General features: G+C 35.9%; 1 protein-coding gene across 2 annotated transcripts in view; it reads left to right on the top strand.

Moving 5' to 3' along the window:
• The first annotated feature begins 780 nt into the window (after nucleotides 1–780).
• Nucleotides 781–25,709, top strand: part of LOC117336026 — a 35,700-nt gene continuing 10,771 nt past the window's right edge. Inside the window, exons 1-10 of one of the 2 annotated variants that reach the window (XM_033896357.1) lie at nucleotides 781–1,099; nucleotides 5,189–5,210; nucleotides 12,955–13,026; nucleotides 14,045–14,175; nucleotides 14,307–14,409; nucleotides 17,221–17,336; nucleotides 17,689–17,761; nucleotides 22,217–22,381; nucleotides 22,639–22,686; nucleotides 25,242–25,461. In XM_033896357.1, coding sequence (XP_033752248.1) covers nucleotides 1,044–1,099; nucleotides 5,189–5,210; nucleotides 12,955–13,026; nucleotides 14,045–14,175; nucleotides 14,307–14,409; nucleotides 17,221–17,336; nucleotides 17,689–17,761; nucleotides 22,217–22,381; nucleotides 22,639–22,686; nucleotides 25,242–25,461 — 1,006 coding nt within the window. In that variant the 5' untranslated portion in view covers nucleotides 781–1,043. The remainder of the gene's footprint in view (nucleotides 1,100–5,188; nucleotides 5,211–12,954; nucleotides 13,027–14,044; nucleotides 14,176–14,306; nucleotides 14,410–17,220; nucleotides 17,337–17,688; nucleotides 17,762–22,216; nucleotides 22,382–22,638; nucleotides 22,687–25,241; nucleotides 25,462–25,709) is intronic. The other variant, XM_033896358.1, reaches the window with a different exon arrangement.

Below are 25,709 nucleotides of genomic sequence, written 5' to 3'. Positions count from 1 at the left end.
GCCGTTTAAGGCCGTAATAGCGGACATAAACCCGTTAAACAAATAAAGCTGTAACGAACGTGTTTAAAACGGCATTGTTGATCAGAACTGAAATTATGAAATAATGAATCAATTGAAAGTTACTATATCAATTTTAACGAATTTAAATCTACATTTAAATCTAACGAATTTAAATCTACATGAAATCTGTCTGTGGTATGTATATATATATATAGCTATGGATGATCAAAGAAAATGGTTTTTACTCATAGAAATAGTATACAGGCCGGGACCATGTACGTTATATTGTATATGGTGTCAGTTTAATATTGTCGCAGTTCAGTAAGTAATTAAATACGTACGTCCGAGATCACATTATCGCACTGCTGTCCAGGCCATAATACACCCCCTACAATTCAACATTTGTATCGATCTCGATCAATAATTATAACATATCTCTTTATCTACAAGTCGGATTTTGATACAATTTATATTTTATACTACCGGTGTATACGAAGGGAGCAGATCGCCAGCTGTCAGACTCAACAATCAGATCGTTATCAAAAGTCCCAACCAATTTATTACATATCTGAGATTGAAACACCATTGTACTGAAATGAAATTAGATATATATTAATTTGATAGCTTTACAACACAAATGACGTATGCTCGTTTCAAGTCTGTCACAGACAGACGATCACTAAGCTAATCACGGTTGTTATTCTAAACGATTATACCAATCCACCACAGTCGAGAGTTATTTAACAGAAAGGTCTACCTAACCAGATACTTCAATATAATATCCTATATTGAGTTCTCTGCCTAATGTCTCCTAAAGAATGACGACACAATTTTACAATACAACGTTTGCAGTGTGCATTGAAGAAAGTGTGTACACAACAAATATAGGTCGGGACCCCAGTACATAACGACGAATGGATTTATATTGAGGTATATTTTATCGCTTTTCAACATGTGTGTGGCAGCTTGTACGGGGGAGTGAAAGGGAACAGCCATAATACTTTCGTTGGTGTGTGGATTACCTGGGCTGCAGCAGGTGAAGCATGTTTCACCTAGAATATCCACAATTCCGTGGATTTTTTACCTGGGATGAACAAGGGTAAGTTTATTTTCATTCTGGTCGGTTATATGTACATTTTGTACGAAAAGTACAATTTCACGTGGTTTGTTTACACACACTGAGCTTGACTTGAAAGTAGATACATACAAAGTTTATCACTAGCTGTCAACAGTGTTTATCGTGGATACAGGTACGTCAGATACAGGTACGTCACGTCAGATACAGGTACGTCAGGTACAGGTACGTCAGATACAGCTACGTCAGGTACAGATACGTCAGGTACAGGTGATACAGGTACGTCAGATACAGGTACGTCACGTCAGATACAGGTACTCATATACAGGTACGTCACGTCAGATACAGGTACTCAGATACAGGTACGTCACGTCAGATACAGGTACGTCGGTACAACATCGAGAGGGGGATCAGTCTACCCCATAATGATGTGACACCCCGTATATTATAGTATATAGTAGTGTACAATGATGTGACACCCTGTATATTATAGTATATAGTAGTGTACAATGATGTGACACCCTGTATATTATAGTATATAGTAGTGTACAATGATGTGACACCCCGTATATTATAGTATATAGTAGTGTACAATGATGTGACACCCCGTATATTATAGTAGTGTACAATGATGTGACACCCCGTATATTATAGTATATAGTAGTGTACAATGATGTGACACCCCGTATATTATAGTATATAGTAGTGTACAATGATGTGACACCCTGTATATTATAGTATATAGTAGTGTACAATGATGTGATACCCTGTATATTATAGTATATAGTAGTGTACAATGATGTGACACCCCGTATATTATAGTATATAGTAGTGTACAATGATGTGACACCCTGTATATTATAGTATATAGTAGTGTACAATGATGTGACACCCCGTATATCATAGTATATAGTAGTGTACAATGATGTGACACCCTGTATATTATAGTATATAGTAGTGTACAATGATGTGACACCCCGTATATTATAGTATATAGTAGTGTACAATGATGTGACACCCCGTATATTATAGTAGTGTACAATGATGTGACACCCCGTATATTATAGTACTGTACAATGATGTGACACCCCGTATATTATAGTATATAGTAGTGTACAATGATGTGACACCCCGTATATTATAGTAGTGTACAATGATGTGACACCCCGTATATTATAGTATATAGTAGTGTACAATGATGTGACACCCTGTATATTATAGTAGTGTACAATGATGTGACACCCCGTATATTATAGTAGTGTACAATGATGTGACACCCCGTATATTATAGTAGTGTACAATGATGTGACACCCCGTATATTATAGTATATAGTAGTGTACAATGATGTGACACCCCGTATATTATAGTATATAGTAGTGTACAATGATGTGACACCCCGTATATTATAGTATATAGTAGTGTACAATGATGTGACACCCCGTATATTATAGTATATAGTAGTGTACAATGATGTGACACCCCGTATATTATAGTAGTGTACAATGATGTGACACCCTGTATATTATAGTATATATAGTAGTGTACAATGATGTGACACCCTGTATATTATAGTAGTGTACAATGATGTGACACCCTGTATATTATAGTATATAGTAGTGTACAATGATGTGACACCCTGTATATTATAGTATATAGTAGTGTACAATGATGTGACACCCTGTATATTATAGTATATAGTAGTGTACAATGATGTGACACCCTGTATATTATAGTATATAGTAGTGTACAATGATGTGACACCCTGTATATTATAGTATATAGTAGTGTACAATGATGTGACACCCTGTATATTATAGTATATAGTAGTGTACAATGATGTGACACCCTGTATATTATAGTATATAGTAGTGTACAATGATGTGACACCCCGTATATTATAGTATATAGTAGTGTACAATGATGTGACACCCTGTATATTATAGTATATAGTAGTGTACAATGATGTGACACCCCGTATATTATAGTAGTGTACAATGATGTGACACCCTGTATATTATAGTATATAGTAGTGTACAATGATGTGACACCCTGTATATTATAGTATATAGTAGTGTACAATGATGTGACACCCCGTATATTATAGTATATAGTAGTGTACAATGATGTGACACCCCGTATATTATAGTATATAGTAGTGTACAATGATGTGACACCCCGTATATTATAGTAGTGTACAATGATGTGACACCCTGTATATTATAGTATATAGTAGTGTACAATGATGTGACACCCTGTATATTATAGTATATAGTAGTGTACAATGATGTGACACCCCGTATATTATAGTATATAGTAGTGTACAATGATGTGACACCCCGTATATTATAGTATATAGTAGTGTACAATGATGTGACACCCCGTATATTATAGTAGTGTACAATGATGTGACACCCTGTATATTATAGTATATAGTAGTGTACAATGATGTGACACCCCGTATATTATAGTATATAGTAGTGTACAATGATGTGACACCCCGTATATTATAGTAGTGTACAATGATGTGACACCCTGTATATTATAGTAGTGTACAATGATGTGACACTAGTGATGTGTCGATGATCGGGAATGATCGATTAACGGTTGATTATTGTCAACCGATTACGATCATCGATCATGTTTTGCATAATCGATTAATCGGGTCCCTATGTTTATATACATATAATGCCATCAGAATTTTTATCCTAATTGTTAACTAATTATATTTCTTAAGACACTAATCAATTAAAATTCAATATTCTTTATTCACATGAGTATGGCATCTTTATATATATAAAAGCCCTTCAGTATTGAAATGAGGCAATGTAGTTGTCTAGTTGATACTCATAGCTCAGTGAACCATGATATTACTGAAACATATTTATTTAAATGTATATACACGCAGTATCAGTGTATGTTTCATCAAATCAAAACAAAACATTATATGACAATAAGTGTTAACTTACAAGCTGCAATCGTGTGTGTATTTTCTTGTCATAATAAATTTGTCAAGTTTTATAAACACTAGTTTGTTAATTTTTAATTTCAATAGGATGTTTTAATGGCATTAGACATTTTTTGACGCATAGATATAAATAGCAAATGAATAAGGAAGTGCCAGTTGCCTTCTCTGGCTCAGTTTTGTTTGCATTTTTAATTTCAAACAGACTAATCAATAACAACCGATTATAATCGTATAATCGGTTACCAAGATCATCTGATTACAACCGATCATCGGTTGCCTTGTTCAACCGATTACCCAACACTATGTGACACCCCGTATATTATAGTATATAGTAGTGTACAATGATGTGACACCCTGTATATTATAGTATATAGTAGTGTACAATGATGTGACACCCCGTATATTATAGTAGTGTACAATGATGTGACACCCTGTATATTATAGTAGTGTACAATGATGTGACACCCCGTATATTATAGTATATAGTAGTGTACAATGATGTGACACCCTGTATATTATAGTATATAGTAGTGTACAATGATGTGACACCCTGTATATTATAGTATATAGTAGTGTACAATGATGTGACACCCCGTATATTATAGTATATAGTAGTGTACAATGATGTGACACCCCGTATATTATAGTAGTGTACAATGATGTGACACCCTGTATATTATAGTAGTGTACAATGATGTGACACCCCGTATATTATAGTAGTGTACAATGATGTGACACCCTGTATATTATAGTATATAGTAGTGTACAATGATGTGACACCCCGTATATTATAGTATATAGTAGTGTACAATGATGTGACACCCTGTATATTATAGTATATAGTAGTGTACAATGATGTGACACCCTGTATATTATAGTATATAGTAGTGTACAATGATGTGACACCCCGTATATTATAGTATATAGTAGTGTACAATGATGTGACACCCCGTATATTATAGTATATAGTAGTGTACAATGATGTGACACCCCGTATATTATAGTATATAGTAGTGTACAATGATGTGACACCCCGTATATTATAGTATATAGTAGTGTACAATGATGTGACACCCCGTATATTATAGTTATGAACAATGATGTGAAGCAGTTGATGTAATTTGAACTTAATTCTTTGTTTTTACAGGTGCCTTGCCAGAGCCTTAGGGGTAAGTGTTATAATAAAGATGTGACCTTGACCTTGACCTGATAGTGATGAATCACCTTTTTTAAGGATACATGCTATATTATACCAAGTATGACAATTCAAGGGGCTGCGGTAGCCGAGTGGTTAAGGTGTCCCGACACTTTATTACTAGCCCTCCACCTCTGGGTTGTGAGTTCCAAACGTACGTGGGGCAGTTGCAAGATACTGACCGTAGGCCGGTGGTTTTTCTCCGGGTACTCCAGCTTTCCTCCACCTCCAAAAACCTGGCACGTCCTTAAATGACCCTGGCTGTTAATAAGGTGCTCAAAAACTTAATCTACAGAAAATTTCATTGCAAAAATCTGTCATTCAAGCATAATTGTCTACACTTTTGGACCTATTTGTAGTCACAGTGCTACAAGTTGTTGCTTCATGTACCTGATGCAAAGCCACATAAATCAATGACATCATGCACATAAAATTCTGGGGAATCCCCTTCTACAGGTACATGAAGAGTTGCTTAATCTTTCTAATAACAAAATAAAGTACATTCATAAGAGGTGTATTATTTGCAAAGAAAAATGTAAAAAGATCAAATTACATAACACCAATAAAGATAAAGGTAAGATCCTCTGGCATCTAATATGTACTGTTTGTATGAGAAAATCCTTTTAAAATCAGATCTTGATACGTACCACTTCTTATCGTCATCAAGTGATAGCAATTTCATCTGACTTTTCGTCTGCCTATATCCCTGACATAAAAATTCCTGTTAATAGTATTGTTAAAGGAACTGCCAAAAGGATCTTTTTGACACCTTACTCATGTGAGTTTAAGGTTTTGAGTTGGCTCACGCCTTTGTTTCATCAATTGTTCCTAAATTTAAGGAAATCCCTTTTTAGTTAAGGAATTTCCTTGAATTAGGGGATATTGATGAGGCTGGCCCCTGATATTCCAGATGGCCATCTGAGGTGGATATTTTGGATTTTGATACCAGATTTTGAAGTCTTATTGGGACCAACAAAAGCTTAGGGTTTTCTTGTATATTAAGGGAAGTGTTCAGTATATGGAGTCCTTGCTCTGCATGTCACTTCTTAAACCTGATTGAACATTAAAGATGGCTGCCAGTGGCCATTTTGAAATTTGACATGCATTCTATTCAATAAATTCAATTAAATAAAATTACACCTAGTTTTACTGAAACACAACATTATGAATTGCAGAACATTTTACTACATAATTCATTCACAGTAGATGTAAGTGTAATTAAATATAACAGTCAAGAAGTAAGAAAAGAAAAGATATATCTTAAGAAAAAGAAAAAAAAAAAAATCGTGAATGATTGCACAAAGATCTCTCAAACATATAGAAAACCATTATAAATCGTGGATTGTTGTACAAAGACCCTCTATCTATAAATTATCACGAGCTGCATGTTATACAGTCATCAAAATTCTGATGTTTAAGTTTGAATGGAGTTAATATCAAACACAAAATGGAAGACCGCCTTAGAATATAAAAATAACGTAATGTGATGCATCGATCAATGATGTGGTATATTTTGAGGGCGGACGTTTGGTTCAGTATGCTTTAGACTGGTTTTATTTAAGGCCATATCTAACAGTGTTGATACTTGTTGTATATATACATGTCAGTTGAGTGGATTAACCTACGACCTGACAGGATTTCCACTGATTCTGTAAGCCTATTATACAGAGACCTTACTTTACCTGTGGATCAAACTGTAGATTACAGGTGAGCACTAGATCCAGGTGAGACATATCGGACAGGTACACATTGTTTAACAGTGTTGGACATTTAACTCAGCAATAACAGTAGTGACCTAAGGTCAATATATCAATTTAACTGTTGTAAAACATACATAACCCAACCAAGCTAGCGTTTAATAGCTTTACTATGAAATCTTGTTGTTTTGATAGAGACGACTATATAGGGACAGTTATATTTGGTTAACATTATAGAGATCAATTATTATCAACTACCCGTACATTTATCCATTATCGTGTGTAACTAGTGTTGGGGATCTCTTTAAACTTCGTGATCAATCATCACAATGTCGTAAACGGTCAATGATCGATTATTGATCGATCATGAGCTGAAAGGCAAATATCCACAAAAAACATTCACTATAATGGGGAAACAAATTTGTGAATATGTTATGAGGTATATATATCTTACAATGTTGTTGAATGCATTTTCATGTTATTTCATTCATGCACCCACACTCCCCACACATCTGGACAATCCCTATATTTTCCACATGCCCACACTCCCCCCCCCCCCCCCCCCCCCCCCCCCCCCCCCACACACACACACACACACTTACACTCCCCACACCACCCATCACACACCTACAATCTCCATACACACACTCACCACCCATACCCCCACCGTACAACGCCCACACACTCACACACATCTCACCCATACATCATCCCCAACACTCCTCCACATCACCTCCACATCACCTCCACATCACCCCCTAACATACAATAACCCCACCCTCACACTCCTTAAACTTTCCACATACTCCAAACAAACCTACACTATCTCTCCCCACACTCCCCCATACCCCCCCCCCACACACACACACACCCTGCACTTCCCACATACCTACTCTCTCCATCCCCATCCCCCCACATACACACCTACAATCTCCACATCACTTATCACACACCCACACTCTCCCCACATCTCACACATCCCCACACTCTCCACACTCTCCACACTGCCTACGTATACACTTCCAGCACACTCCTTCCACATCCCCACATCCCCTACACACAGCACACTCCATACACACCCCACTCTCCCCATACCCCACTCTCCCCATACCCCACACTCCCATACCCCACACTCCCTTCCATCTCCCCTCCCCCCACACTCACACACCCCTCTAACCCCCCCCCCCCCCATACTCCCCCACATCTCAAACACACATCCCCACACTCTCCACACTTCCTACACTTCCAACACACTCTTTCCACACTACCACATCCCCCCCACACACACAACACTCATACAATCCCCACATACACCACACTCCCTTAACTTCAGCTGCCAGTATAGAACCAATAAAGTTTGTGCAATGGTGGATATGATAAAATCAGTCTGGGATCTCTGGGGAGTGTTGAACAATCTTATCTTATTTATTAAAGTAAATGTTGATACAAAATGAAATTTGTATAGAATTATAAGAGATATAATTCAGATTTGGAAGTCAGTGTAAGACTACGTGACCAGCCTCAGATAACAGGTGAGGATAAGGGCACTTACACGACTTGTATTATAAATCTCCTCAAACATTCATCCTATTTATACAAGACTTGAATTATTAAAAAGGAAGCAGAAAGTTCAATATTTGCATTACAAAGTTCTTTTGAAAAAAAAAGACATTTTCAAATATAAGATGAATGTGACTTAGATTGTATAGGGACACCCTATAAATCACTGATCTGTTGGCATCTGAGGAGGTGCTGACTCGTCAGGCCATCTTTAAAAATATCTTGGTTTGGTGTAACCCAACCAGGTTTTTTTAACATATGGTGGGTAGGTAGTGCTGAACTTTTTTTTTATTCAGTTCTGAAAACAGATTTTCAACCTTCAATACAAAAACAAACCAGAATATAAATTGTTTAGAAATCATTATTTATTTTGTGATCTTAAACAAAAGAAACATACACCTAACTTATGTGGGTTTGCGAGACGTATTTTCAAACTTGGAAAGGAACTTCTGGACATAAATATCCAGAAAGGTTAAGTCATTAAAAAAAAAAGTTTTATTTTTCCCAATAAAATTTTCTGAGTAGGGGTACTTTTTCTAGGTCGGGTGGGTTACGCCACACCAATTATATTTTTATTTTGGCCTCGAGCTCACTGGCCAGTTATTGTGTACATGTCACTAAGATACGTAGTAGATCTCGTCAATATCATACATATGTGTCATCATGTTATGTATGCAGACATTTCCAACAAGTTAAGCTGGTAAGAAATACAACTGATAAAGTTATTTCAGTATCATGGACTTTGATACCAGTTGTTTGAAGTCCCTGTTTTTATCGTCACTCAACTACACAGTCTTTGTTCTGACTATCAGAATTAACCTTCTACAAAGAAAATTCTGTTTTCTATACTATATTTAGATGCATTTGGTTAGATTTTCATCTGGGTTTTAGCTAACCTGTCCAAAGGTAGTACAGCGTCTGTCATACATACCGTACGTCGTCTGTCTGTCTGTCGTTTGTCCGACCGTCTTGCTGGTGTCAGTTTTTTACTTTAAACAACTTCTTCTCCGTAATCAAGGGCCCAGGGTTATGATATAGGGTCTGTAGGTATTTCTGAGATAAAGGGCTTCCAAGTTTGGTCCAAATGAATGGTCAAATGTGCTAAAATCAAGTATACTAAAATTAAAAAAACACTTCTTTTCAATAACAAGAGGCCTAGAAGATCTGCTATTGGGCCTGCAGCTTGCTGGGGCGAGTGGCTACCAAGTTTGTTCAAATGAATGACCTTGACCTTCATTAAAGGTCACAGGGTCAAATATGCTAAAATACATAAACAATTTCTTCTCAATAATCGGAGGCCCATAGTCCTGGGGCTGGTTATTCCAACGTTCATTAAAAGATAATGATAAATTAAACCTTCCTTAAACCTGAATTAAATGACATGACGTCATTGGCAAAATTATGACGTTGCACAAACGTTCATTAATGCTAATCAATTATTAGCTGCTCATTAAAGCTTAATTAAATCACCGATATTTAAAGATGGTTGGGGGCATCATTTTTAATAAACCATCATTGCTGAAAATGGCGATGAATATCATGTTTGATGTACTTAGAAGACAACGCAGTCAGCTATCCCAGATTTTTTTGTGTCAGATGATTATACCGAAAATCAAAGTCTGAGCGAGATACTGGTTTAGTCGAGAAGACACTTTCTTACAGCAGATGTATTAAGAGATTAACTGGAGAGACCTACATGTATAAATAAGGACAACGCCCGGTCTGTTAAGATAATATTATATGTAATATCACTAAAATGGTAACTCTGCTTTCTACCACAATACCCTGTGTTATTCCACTCTCAAGCCATTGTATAAATGTGCCGACTGTTGGATGAATATATGTGGTATATGACCTTCTGGTCTTTTGATTGGTCAAGAATTCAAACTTTGACCCAAGCTGCAATTGTTATTGACTTCATCAATAATCAAATGACGTCACATCACCGGGTTCCAGACATCACTGATACACTTTATTTGCATACGCGGAATTATACTTGGCCACGTTTCCCTTTGATTCAAGCGATATTATTGTAGTAGAAACAGGGCACAGGACTCGTGAATGTTGGATATGGAATTTATTTCACACGAGTAAGATATTTTTTAAAAGTTGTAAAAGACAATCGCTAAAGCTCGCGTGTTTTGTAACTTTAAAAAAATAACTTACTCGTGTGAAATAAATTCCATATCCAACAACCACTCGTTGTGTAACTTCTATTGATATAGTCAGTCAGGGAATATATGTGTTTTCCTTCATCACTTTTATGTACAATGTACTTAGTTATGATGTTACGTTGGTGCTGATCGATGTAAGAGACACGACTATAAATTATCATCGGTACTTCAGTATGGTAGATAGGTATAACGGAATACTGTTTCCTGTGTTATTCGGTTTGTGTCATGATAGGGCAGAAGATGGACCATCAAAACATCATGGGTATCGTTTCAACAATTAGGCCCCGCATATTTCAAAGTGCTAAGCTGCCTCTCTTCCGTCCTTGTTTAGTTGTAATGGTTACTTGGCTCCACCATGAAAATTTCCATTATAAATTACTAAACAAATAAATTGCTGTATGCACACATGGATTAATGTTTGATGATTTGAAGAAAACAAATACATATACACGTACATGTATGTTTAAAAAAAAAAAGGTCCATTTTTGTGATGCATGGAATTATGTTTAAAACCACACGCGGAATAGACACCTCCCGATAAAAACGTAAAATTGATTTTAAGTCATTATAACCCTCTGTCATGTAAACATGAAAACGCAAAGGCCAGTCTGAGTTATAGTGGAAAGGCAAGGTATAACCTGTATGAATATGTGGAATGTCATTCTCTCTTCGGATAAAACATTCAATTTCTAAAGTTTCTCTAGACATTCACCAAGACCATGATGTACTACAAAATTTAAAACAGCCTTCTTGATTTGTAATGTTGTGCCGCGGGAAAACGTCACTATCAAGCACATAATGGTATTTTGCAGATAACGTCATGTCACGATTCACTTAAATTTCTAAAAATTATGATAATTATGTAAATATATATCTGGGATCTGCGATAGCATTCTCCAAAACAGAATTTAGGTACATTAACAAAATGTAGCAACATAAAAGTATATAACATGTTCGAACCTGGATTCTTACGAATATTTTCCCATGCAGTTTTCACATTTAGCAGGATAATCAAGATTATAGCATTTGGAAAGTACAATCACTAGCTAGTATCCTTGTATTATTTTTCTGGAACACAGATTCGTATTCAGGCTCCGACTCGAAACGGACCGACTTTTTCTCAATAGGCAGGGATGCCATTCCATCAGTTACGTTCAGGCAATGTGTGACAATGAAGGTATACAGACCAAACTTAATCTCTCGTAATACTGAACGAAATCATGTTTTTGAAATATTTTCTTGTTGATGAGGCTAGTTGACAATATTATTTTGCAAAAATGAAAATCAATAAGATATATAAATTATATCTAAACAGAGTTATCGTAATCTATGGTGGACGGATAGCATAGTGGATATCGCACTCGTTCTTTTACTATGCTGACCGGGGTTCGATTCCCCAATTTGATGTGAAAAGGTAAATAGGGATACCTGCCCTTCCTGACTACGTACTTTCCCCCGTATACTCCGGTCTCCTCCCACACATCTCCGTGATTCCATCTGGACCAACATGAGTGGTTAATATAAATGTTATAACATTTTCCGTTATTGTTGTAAAATAACTAAAGCTTAAACAACTTAATTTTCCTATGTCCATTAAAGCTTGTATCATTGAAACATTACACGAACATATTATCATTGATTTACAAGGAAATTCACAAACATGGTCGCAAGATGTTTGTTTCATTTTTTTCCTCTTGCCATCTTTGTGATCTTGGATATTTACTTGTCTCAAGGATGTTTACGCATGTTGCATTATGGGAAGAGGGAATCCCTACAGTTAATGATGGTTTAATTGTTGATCTGTCATTAAGTCTTCATTAAACCTTAATTTGTTAATGATCCCTTAAACGACCTTTCCAACAACACATTTTTAATGATTCATTAACTAATCTATCATTAGATATTTAATGAATCATTAAGGCTTAATGATACTTTAATGATGGTTTAATTTAATGAACATTCGAACAAACGGGCCCTGATATTGTACCTGTAGTATTCAGTCATTAATGGTTTGTTCACATGAATGACCTTAACCTGTACATTCAAGGTCACAGCTGGGGTCAAATATGCTAAAACCTTTAAAAGACTGCTCAATTACCAAGAGGCCCAGAGACCTGATATAGGGTGGGCAGTATTAGGAGGTACATATGTAAAGGGCTACAAAATTGTTCAAATGAATGACCTTGATCTACATTGAAGGTCATGGGTTATCAAATATCATAAAACCTTTAAATGACTTCTTTACAATAGCCATAATCTATTTAATTTGATTTTATTGTCTTTTCAGTTTCCTATTGACCTGTTCAAAGACAACTTGGCAGATGAAATTGAACAAGAAGAACATGGACTTTGTATTAAGGTAGGGGTCCAATAGCATGTAATTTTAAGCCCACCATCATCAGATGGTGAACTACATATTCAAATCGCCCTGCGTCTTTTTGTGGTTCGTCCGTCCGTCCGTACATCCGTCCGTCTGTCCGTCCGTCCCTCTGTAAACAATTCTTGTTATTGCTATTTATCAGAAAGCACTTAAGGGATTTTTCTCAAATTTCACATGTAAGTTCCTTTTGGTCCCTTGTTGTGCATATTGCATTTTGGGACGATTGGAAAACAACATGGCCGACAGACGGCCATCTTGGATTTTGATAATTGAAGTTTGTTATCGCTGTTTCTCAGAAAGTTTTGAAGGGATCTTTCTCAAATATCACAATTAAGGTTCCCCTTGGTCTCTTGTTGTGCATATTGCATTTTGGGACCGATCAGAAAGCAACATGGCTGACAGGTGGCCATCTTGGATTTTAAAAATTGCAGGTTGCTCCTGGTATATTGTGTTATATAAAGCTATTAAATCCCTGTAGGATCTCTTGTTGTTTACCTTTCTTGGGTATGAGTGGCCCTGAGTGAATTGGAGCAGGAAAATGTGTCGTTGCAAAATAGTTCCAGGCTGTTCATGTAAATCAGGGTTCAATTTTACTTATATATGTATGGAAATTAACACAAATACAAATTATTCCTGACAAATTCACTTTTTGGGATTACGACACAACATTTTCTCGCGTTTGTTTACATTAATGTTACACTTCAGGTCAAAGTTCAGGGTCAAGTTAAAAGTAGTTCTGTCAGGGTCTGAAACAAATTCATATGAATCTTATTGATGTGTAAAGCAATTTCATTGACGGATAACGCATATGTTTATCCGTCAAAAAAAAAGTTGATCAGTATGTGTGGCAGTTACAGGATACTCTTACTCAGGAAGTGAATATCAAGTATTCTTGTTGTCTTGTTTACTATAAACATTTCTTGATACTAAATATAGCTCTAGGGAATTCCCTGTGATGTGAGGTAGTGGAAGTAACTAGAGTTATCTTTCTTCACAGGAAGTGTATAAAATGTTGGATAATCGGCTTCTGGAGCGAGCTGTTCATCGAACACAGAACCTTCATACAGCAGAGTGGAACATGAATGCCATTCGAAAGGCTGTGGCCCTGCTTGACCACCGAGCTATTTCGTAAGTTTAGGCTTATATTTACAGTTTGGTTAAAATTCGAGTTCATTTGAGCATTTCAACTTATTTTCATCAGTTTTATGAAGGTAAAGAAAATTGTTTGTAGTATAAGTTCTGTTCATTTGATTTGACAGGTTTGAAGATTTGTACAACACACGAATAGCCTACCAAGCATATGAGGGTTTTGATATGATGGGCCTTCATCTGGAGAAACAGACTCTACTCAACACCCTCAAGGTAATAACTGGTATAATATCACACTCCAGGTAAACTATACCCTCAGGTAAACACTGGTACGTCACACTTCAGGTAAACTATACCCTCAGGTAAACACTGGTGTGTCAAACTCCAGGTAAACTATACCCTCAGGTAAACACTGGTACGTCAAACTCCAGGTAAACTATACCCTCAGGTAAACACTGTTATGTTACACTCCAGGTAAACTATACCCTCAGGTAAACACTGGTACGTCAAACTCCAGGTAAACTATACCCTCAGGTACACACTGGTACGTCATATTTCAGGTAAACTATACCCCCAGGTAAACACTGGTATGTCAAACTCAAGGTAAACTATACCCTCAGGTAAACACTGGTACGTCACATTCCAGGTAAACTTTTTTACCCTCAGGTAAACACTGGTGTGTCAAACTCCAGGTAAACTATACCCTCAGGTACACACTGGTACGTCACATTCCAGGTAAACTTTTTTACCCTCAGGTAAACACTGGTGTGTCAAACTCCAGGTAAACTATACCCTCAGGTAAACACTGGTGTGTCAAACTCCAGGTAAACTATACCCTCAGGTAAACACTGGTGTGTCAAACTCCAGGTAAACTATACCCTCAGGTAAACACTGGTATGTCACATTCTAGGTAAACTATATCCTCAAGTAAACACTGGTACGTCAAACTCCAGGTAAACTATACCCTCAGGTAAACACTGGTACGTCACATTCCAGGTAAACTATACCCTCAGGTAAACACTGGTATGTCAAACTCCAGGTAAACTATACCCTCAGGTAAACACTGGTACATGTACATCACACTCCAGGTAAACTATACCCTCAGGTAAACACTGGTGTGTCAAACTCCAGGTAAACTATACCCTCAGGTAAACACTGGTATGCCAAACTCCAGGTAAACTATACCCTCAGGTAAACACTAGTGTGTCAAACTCCAGGTAAACTATACACTTAGGTAAACACTGGTATGCCAAACTCCAGGTAAACTATACCCTCAGGTAAACACTGGTGTGTCAAACTCCAGGAAAACTATACCCTCAGGTAAACACTGGTACGTCAAACTCCAGGAAAACTATACCCTCAGGTAAACACTGGTGTGTCAAACTCCAGGTAAACTATAACCTCAGGTAAACACTGGTGGCAAACTCCAGGTAAACTATACCCTCAGGTAAACACTGGTGTGTCAAACTCCAGGTAATCTATACCATCAGGTAGACACTGGTATGTTACACTCCAGGTAAACTATATCCTCAGGTAAACACTGGTACGTCAAACTCCAGGTAAACTATACCCTCAGGTAAACACTGGTATGTTACACTCCAGGTAAACTATATCCTCAGGTAAACACTGGTGTGTCACACTTCAGGTAAACACTGATATGTTAGGTAAACTATCCTGAGGTAATTCTAGCTATTCTATTTTAGTAAGCCACTTGGGTTCTGAATTTGATCCCCAGTGGAGTCGTAATAATGAACTTTGTTATATATATAATTGTGAATGTTGAAAATGTAATGAAATAAAGTCAGTAAAATCTTCCTTCTAAACAGGATCCATAATTTGCTGAGCTAATTATTCAAAAGTTGTATCTTTACAAATGTATGATTAAAGATATAGGCCCTGCCTAATGTGTAATCCAGGGAAAACCAAGCACATCTGTTCAAATTCATAAAAAAAAAAAGAATCAAACATAATTTTCACATTAGCATTAATTTTCTTATGCGTGGTTATATATATGATTAATGTGATACGTTCACATCTTAACACAGAATTATATAATTACAACTAAGGATCAGGTGACGATTCAATCTATGTTATGACAAACCATTATAGGTAAATAAAACATGAGAAGGGAGGTAATTCTAAACCAAGGTCTCAGGTGTAAGCTACATAAATTGTCATCTACACAAAACTTTGGTATATTTTCATTTCAACAAAAGTTAACAATACTTATTTAAAGTCCTGGGTATTTATTGACCTGGATTTCTATTCACCTATCGCCGGGTGTATAGAGAGATAACTATATTATAGACATGTGAAGCGGTCATATTCAGCCTGACATGGTTTTCTGACAATGAACATGAAAACATTATAGAAATGTCCATTTAAATGTTTAAGATTTATTTATGGTTAAAATGTCCTGTTCTTTTTTATGTACCCTTGCCAATACAAAATCATATGGTGTTTTGTTCGGTCTTTGTCAGTCCATGTTAACAGTCTGTCACCCATTGTCATGATTCTATACTGGTTTTTACCTGTAGACTATGATAGACAGGTATGACGTTTTGATCAAATATGGATTGAGCATCCTTGAATGAAATAGGGACACAGTTATATGTAACCCTGGTAAATACTAGCCGCAATATACCGCTTGGCTGGAGAGATCTTCTCTTTCAGTCTTATGTAATCCTGGTAAATACTAGCCGCAATATACCGCTTCTCTTTAGCTCGATCGGTTGAGCCTAAGACTAGTAAGACAGAGGTCCCGGGTTCGATCGCTAGCAGAGGCAGTGATTTAAGTTTAATTAATCATGCGCTCTGTTACATTGGTGCCCATGTAGGGACTCGGGGGGAAAATACTCAGGATTGCTCCACAAACATAGCTGTTACCCCTGGAAACTCAAGGACGAGTTTTTTCCTGGAGGGGGAGTATGTAACCCTGGTAAATACTAGCAGCAATATACTGCTTGGCTAGACAGATCTTCTCTTTAGCTCGATCGGTTGAGTGTAAGACTTGTAAGCGAGAAGTTCAGTTGTAGCTATAGTTATTTTATACTCTTCATATAACAAGTGTTTTGTTTATTTCAGATGTGTGGTCGAAGTATTGCTCCAATGAAGCTACTTAACAGGGTGAAGCATATGACCCACCTGTTGGAGGAGAGAGGCCGCATCCAGCTCTACGAGTTTCTAGATCTAGTCATGTGGTATGTCTTAACTGTACCTCCAACATAAATGGTCATGACATTATGTCAGTTGTACGCTGGAATGAAGAATTTCCAAGTTTGACCTTGACATGCTTTCAAAAGTCACAGGGTCAATTTGTTTTTTGGAAAATCATTGGACAACTTCACAATAACTCAGAGATACAGATCATTGGTATTCGGTCAAAGCATGCTGGTATGAAGAAAGTTTGTTAAAATAAGTACCCTTGACCCATTTTTAAGGTCACAGGGGTCAAATGTGTATACTGCACTCATTAAACAATAACCAAGAGACATATATGTAAATGTATACATTTATGTACGAATACATTTTTGAGAAACACTGTTTTTGCAGGTGTGGAAACTATGAAAACTACTCACCTGAAGATATTGCATTTCCATCTGGAAAAGACAGAGATCTTTTCAAGGTACGTGTTGAATTTGGCTGTTATACCAAAGAGTACAATGTTATGTGAGCTGAGTGAAATATTTTTCTGTTGTGTTGAGAGCAGATAAAAAGTTTTGAGTGCACTGGCTTAGTTTACAGTTGGACAGCAATTGGTAAAAAATTCTTTAAATCTTCTTCTCCTGAAGATCAATAGTCATAGTATTATATAGACAGAGCAATGGAAAACAATCAGACTTAAAACGGTGATACTTGGGTACATTTTCTTGACCATCAGCATGAATCTTCAAGCAAAATATATTCAGCTTAAGGGTCAACTTCAGTTGCTGACGAAGGTTTAGCATTAGCATAATTAAAATTTGAAGTAATAATTAAATTCATTATTATCAATAAATTTAAAACAATGCTTGCACATGAAATTTTACTAAAAAGTTCCAGGGATGGGATGTTAAAAGTGTTCTTCATGTTCATTTGACTGGTGAAAATAAAGTTCCCTCACATCAATGACCTTGACATTATTTAAAGGTCAAATGGTAACAATACAGACCCTCTGGACCTCTTGCCCATAATAGGTGTCTATGCTTCCAATTCCTTTGCAGTCTACAAAAGTATGATGCAAGGCGAGTGCCAAGAGCTCTCTTTGTATATATAGTATGTACATTATTGGACTGTTGTACTACATTCTTAGTCTAGTTTTGTCTACAAAGGGTATTATAGTATTAGTGATTAGTCATCATAGTCCTGTCAGTGTTTGGATCCTCAGTGTCAATACACATTGTACTCCAACCTTTATTGGCCAGATCGTCTTGTAGTGGTTTCTAATCAAGTAAGTTTGTACCAATTATGACGTACAAAAGTGTTCCATATGGTGTTAAACATTCAATATAAATGATAATGATTTTGGTATTTGTGGCCTCAGTATAATGGTGTTGTGTATGGTGACGTCATTGATGTTATCACTGAGTGTGATGGACTAGCACTGTGTCGCGAGTGTTGACGGCCTTCTATTGTACCGACCCGGCCGGTGTGACGGTGGTAACATACACATGTTCCAATACTCTACCAGTGCATAGTGATTTATTTCAAAACCAGGTCTGGATTTAAAACAGCAGTTGTTTTATTTGCAATCTTTCATAAATGAAACTTTGAACATTTTTGGAATTTGACAATTTGGGAAATAACTATGAAGTGGGGGACATTTCATCACACACAGTCCCCTCGGAAGCAGCACCTGTTTGTAAGTAGTATCAAACTTAAGGATAAAGGTTTATTGTATGTGATGATAATGTGGGGATAGATGTTGTATGTTACATTACTGTGATGTGATGTGTTGTATGTAACATTACTGTGATGTGATGTGTTGTATGTAACATTACTGTGATGTGATGTGTTGTATGTAACATTGCTGTGATGTGTTGTATATAACATTACTGTGGTGTGATGTGTTGTATGTAACATTACTGTGATGTGTTGTATGTAACATTACTGTGATGTGATGTGTTGTATATAACATTACTGTGATGTGATGTGTTGTATGTAACATTACTGTGATGTGTTGTATGTAACATTACTGTGATGTGTTGTATGTAACATTACTGTAATGTGTTTTGTTGTATGTAACATTACTGTGATGTGATGTGTTGTATGTAACATTACTGTGATGTGATGTGTTGTATGTAACATTACTGTGATGTGTTGTATATAACATTGCTGTGATGTGTTGTATGTAACATTACTGTGATGTGTTGTATGTAACATTACTGTGATGTGATGTGTTGTATGTAACATTACTGTGATGTGTTGTATGTAACATTACTGTGATGTGATGTGTTGTATGTAACATTACTGTGATGTGATGTGTTGTATGTAACATTACTGTGATGTGTTGTATGTAACATTACTGTGATGTGTTGTATGTAACATTACTGTGATGTGTTGTATGTAACATTACTGTGATGTGATGTGTTGTATGTAACATTACTGTGATGTGATGTGTTGTATGTAACATTACTGTGGTGTGATGTGTTGTATGTAACATTACTGTGATGTGATGTGTTGTATGTAACATTACTGTGGTGTGATGTGTTGTATGTAACATTACTGTGATGTGATGTGTTGTATGTAACATTACTGTGATGTGTTGTATGTAACATTACTGTGATGTGTTGTATGTAACATTACTGTGATGTGATGTGTTGTATGTAACATTACTGTGATGTGATGTGTTGTATGTAACATTACTGTGGTGTGATGTGTTGTATGTAACATTACTGTGATGTGATGTGTTGTATGTAACATTACTGTGGTGTGATGTGTTGTATGTAACATTACTGTGATGTGATGTGTTGTATGTAACATTACTGTGATGTGATGTGTTGTATGTAACATTACTGTGATGTGTTTTGTTGTATGTAACATTACTGTGATGTGATGTATGTATCATTACTGTGATGTGTTGTATGTAACATTACTGTGATGTGTTGTATGTAACATTACTGTGATGTGTTGTATATAACATTACTGTGTTGTGTTGTATGTAACATTACTGTGATGTGTTGTATGTAATATTACTGTGATATGATGTATGTAACATCATTGTGGTGTGTTGTATGTAACATTACTGTGATGTGATGTATGTAACATTACTGTGATGTGATGTGTTGTATGTAACATTACTGTGTTGTGTTGTATGTAACATTACTGTGATGTGTTGTATGTAACATTACTGTGATGTGTTGTATATAACATTACTGTGATGTGTTGTATGTAACATTACTGTGATGTGTTGTATGTAACATTACTGTGATGTGATGTGTTGTATGTAACATTACTGTGTTGTGTTGTATGTAACATTACTGTGATGTGATGTGTTGTATGTAACATTGCTGTGATGTGTTGTATGTAACATTACTGTGATGTGTTGTATATAACATTACTGTGATGTGTTGTATGTAACATTACTGTGATGTGTTGTATGTAACATTACTGTGATGTGTTGTATGTAACATTACTGTGATGTGATGTGTTGTATGTAACATTACTGTGTTGTGTTGTATGTAACATTACTGTGATGTGTTGTATGTAACATTACTGTGATGTGTTGTATATAACATTACTGTGATGTGTTGTATGTAACATTACTGTGATGTGTTGTATGTAACATTACTGTGATGTGTTGTATGTAACATTACTGTGATGTGTTGTATGTAACATTACTGTGATGTGTTGTATATAACATTACTGTGATGTGTTGTATGTAACATTACTGTGATGTGTTGTATATAACATTACTTTGATGTGATGTGTTGTATGTAACATTACTGTGATGTGTTGTATATAACATTACTGTGATGTGTTGTATGTAACATTACTGTGATGTGTTGTATATAACATTACTGTGATGTGTTGTATGTAACATTACTGTGATGTGTTGTATGTAACATTACTGTGATGTGTTGTATGTAACATTACTGTGATGTGTTGTATGTAACATTACTGTGATGTGTTGTATGTAACATTACTGTGATGTGTTGTAGGTAACATTACTGTGATGTGTTGTATGTAACATTACTGTGATGTGTTGTATGTTACATTACTGTGATGTGTTGTATGTAACATTACTGTGATGTGATGTGTTGTATGTAACATTACTGTGATGTGATGTGTTGTATGTAACATTACTGTGATGTGATGTATGTAACATTACTGTGATGTGTTGTATGTAACATTACTGTGGTGTGTTGTATGTAACATTACTGTGATGTGATGTGTTGTATGTAACATTACTGTGATGTGTTGTATGTAACATTACTGTGATGTGTTGTATGTAACATTACTGTGATGTGATGTGTTGTATGTAACATTACTGTGATGTGTTGTATATAACATTACTGTGATGTGTTGTGTTGTATGTTACATTACTGTGATGTGTTGTATGTAACATTACTGTGATGTGTTGTGTTGTATATGTAACATTACTGTGATGTGATGTGTTGTTTATAACATTACTGTGATGTGTTGTATGTTACATTACTGTGATGTGTTGTATGTTACATTACTGTGATGTGTTGTATATAACATTACTGTGATGTGTTGTATATAACATTACTGTGATGTGTTGTGTGTTACATTACTGTGATGTGTTGTATATAACATTACTGTGATGTGTTGTATATAACATTACTGTGATGTGATGTGTTGTATGTAACATTACTGTGATGTGATGTGTTGTATGTAACATTACTGTGATGTGTTGTATGTAACATTACTGTGATGTGTTGTATGTAACATTACTGTGATGTGTTGTATGTAACATTACTGTGGTGTGATGTGTTGTATGTAACATTACTGTGATGTGTTGTATGTAACATTACTGTAATGTGTTGTATGTAACATTACTGTAATGTGTTTTGTTGTATATAACATTACTGTGATGTGATGTGACCGACTCACCAATACGTTTGTTTATGCCTTACAGCTTGTGGACTTTGAGAAGCTTCTTTCCCACCATGATGAACGCCTTGCAGAAAAGTTGAATAATGAGTACCTCCTTGAGGAATGGGACTTTGGTAAAGAACATCTTGGAAGTAGCCATATGTTTAAAGATCCTCCGGTGAGGTGTGCTGAAGATCGTATCAACATGGTGAGCCATCAGTTTAATTGATAATTACTCAAAAGAAGAAAAATTCAGAGAAAATGATCAATTAGAATTAAAGACAATGGTGGGGGCCATTAGATCAATCTTGGATTTCTTGTTTCTTCAAGATTTTCTTTCAAAATGTCATCATCATAATCATGGATTTACCATGACATTTCAAGGCTTTTTTTATGGGTTTTATGTACAGGATTTATGTACAGGATTGATGTACAGGATTTATGTATTCTCTATCTCTCCTTAAGATACAGGATAGCAGTTTGTCGGACCTCTTCCATGAATGGACACATCAGGTATTAATGTAGCATTCATTAAACGGCAGTAAGCATGGCTATGAGGGACGCCTAGTAGTATGGGATGCTAGTGTAGATTACGTATATAACTGTAGTATCAAGTCTACAAGGGGGTTAGTCAGTAGATTATAACTGTAGTATCAAGTCTACAAGGGGACTAGTCAATAGATTATAACTGTAGTATCAAGTCTACAAGGAGGTTAGTCAGTAGATTATAACTGTAGTATCAAGTCTACAAGGAGGTTAGTCAGTAGGTTATAACTGTAGTATCAAGTCTACAAGGAGGTTAGTCAGTAGATTATAACTGTAGTATCAAGTTTACAAGGAGGTTAGTCAGTAGATTACAACTGTAGTATCAAGTCTACAAGGAGGTTAGTCGGTAGATTATAACTGTAGTATCAAGTCTACAAGGAGGTTAGTCAGTAGATTATAACTGTAGTATCAAGTCTACAAGGAGGTTAGTCAGTAGATTATAACTGTAGTATCACGTCTACAAGGAGGTTAGTCAGTAGATTATAACTGTAGTATCAAGTCTACAAGGAGGTTAGTCAGTAGATTATAACTGTAGTATCAAGTCTACAAGGAGACTAGTCAGTAGATTATAACTGTAGTATCACGTCTACAATGAGGTTAGTCAGTAGATTATAACTGTAGTATCACGTCTACAAGGAGGTTAGTCAGTAGATTATAACTGTAGTATCAAGTCTACAAGGAGGTTAGTCAGTAGATTATAACTGTAGTATCAAGTCTACAAGGAGGTTAGTCAGTAGATTATAACTGTAGTATCAAGTCTACAAGGAGACTAGTCAGTAGATTATAACTGTAGTATCAAGTCTACAAGGAGGTTAGTCAGTAGATTATAACTGTAGTACCAAGTCTACAAGGAGGTTAGTCAGTAGATTATAACTGTAGTATCAAGTCTACAAGGAGGTTAGTCAATAGATTATAACTGTAGTATCAAGTCTACAAGGAGGTTAGTCAGTAGATTATAACTGTAGTATCAAGTCTACAAGGAGACTAGTCAGTAGATTATAACTGTAGTATCAAGTCTACAAGGAGACTAGTCAATAGATTATAACTGTAGTATCAAGTCTACAAGGAGGTTAGTCAGTAGATTATAACTGTAGTATCAAGTCTACAAGGAGGTTAGTCAGTAGTTTAGGTCTATAACTGTAGTTATAATATTATATTATGATAAACTGTTTAGCATTCACCGGCATAAACTTATTGATTATTATAATCACATTTGTATCAATTGAGCAAAATAGGGCTGAAGGGTTTTACGCTAAGAAAGCTTTTCAGTTTGTTGGTGGCAGCATGCAGGGGAACGTCATTTTTCACGACAGATAATATTGAAATGTTTATTTTGTTTTTATTTTCATTTTGCATTGAAACTTTGGCATTTTAAATTTGTGGTTATGATAGGCAACAGGTTGTATTTGGCCCAGCGGAAGTCCACCTTCGGCGTCGGGCAATAGAACATTGATTACCAGTACCTCGCATCAAGTTTCCCATGATATATTTGTATCATATGATAAATTATTTAAAGCATGACCACTGTTATCCAATGAATAACAGAAGTATTGTGTATTATACATTCCTCTCTGTCAAACAGACACTTTCATAGCATGACCACTGTTATATAATATATTATTTTATAGCATTGCCACCGCTATATAAACTATTTCATAGCATGGTTGCTGTTTGATAATAAATCATTTTATAGCCTTGCCGCTGTTATTTCATAGATTTTTTATAGCATGGAAGATCCTTGTCATAAGATTAATTATTTTATAGCATGACCATGCACGATTATATGTGTATAACAAATTATTTGATAGCAATGTCGCCGTTATATAATAAATCATTTTATAGCATGAACACTTTTATATCATAAGCTAGCTAGTTAATAGCATGACTGCTGTTATATTATAAATAATTTGATATCGCGGTCGATGTTTAAGCATTGAACTGCTTTCATTTGGAAGTTATGGGCTGATGAATGCCAACTGGACAAAGGCAAATTTAATGAAGCGCTGAATTTGAAAGACTATATCCAGGAATTTTACTCTGATAATGAATGAACAAATTATTATCGTCAAAGACGGAACAGCCTTTTCAACAGCCATCTTTCGTTATCGCCGACGTGACAATTATGACGTCACTATAATAATGACGTCATAATAAAGATTTGGAAGTTATGGACTCATAACTTCCAAGTGAGCTTGGTAAAGTTATATAGTGGGGCTGCAGTGTAAATGTAAATATAATATTATGAATTACTTTGATATGAAAGTTAGAAATCGTAGAATTGTTTGTTTTCATGATTCAGGAAATTTTGACAAGGTAATGTCTTTATATGTAATAGAAAATTAGTTATGTAATGTGAAGATTAGTGGTCTCAAACAGTTTATGTTTCATTTATGATGCCCGATATTTTTTAAGAATGACCAAAGTATTGTGATAATAAAGTATTTTAAAGCTTTAATACAGTAAATCATATCAGATGTTAACAAAGAAGTATTGTGTATTATAAGTTCCTCTCTGTCAAACAGACACGACGACAGAAGCGACTGTACCGTCACCTTAAGTCAGAGGTGAACAATTCTCAGCGAGGGGTGTACCGCGCTAAGGCAGGCTATATTCGTGAACGTCCTCTCACTGCGCCAGATCTATCAATGTATAGACCCAAGGATACATCTCCAGCCGCCATCAATTTCTCGGCCCAAACAGCCTACCAGATGATCCAGGATAAAGTCAAATCAGGCAGACCAGGTAATTATAACAGACCAGGTAGTTATAACAGACCAGGTAGTTATAACAGACCAGGTAGTTATAACAGACCAGGTAATTATAACAGACCAGGTAATTATAACAGACCAGGTAGTTATAACAGACCAGGTAATTATAACCAGTCCAGGTAGTTATAACAGACCAGGTAGTTATAACAGACCAGGTAATTATAACAGACCAGGTAGTTATAACAGACCAGGTAATTATAACAGTCCAGGTAGTTATAACAG

This window comes from Pecten maximus, chromosome 10 (assembly GCF_902652985.1).
Source record: "Pecten maximus chromosome 10, xPecMax1.1, whole genome shotgun sequence".
Lineage (NCBI taxonomy): Eukaryota > Metazoa > Mollusca > Bivalvia > Pectinida > Pectinidae > Pecten > Pecten maximus.
Note: the sequence above shows the minus strand (reverse complement) of the source record. Positions and strands in the feature narration are given on the sequence as shown.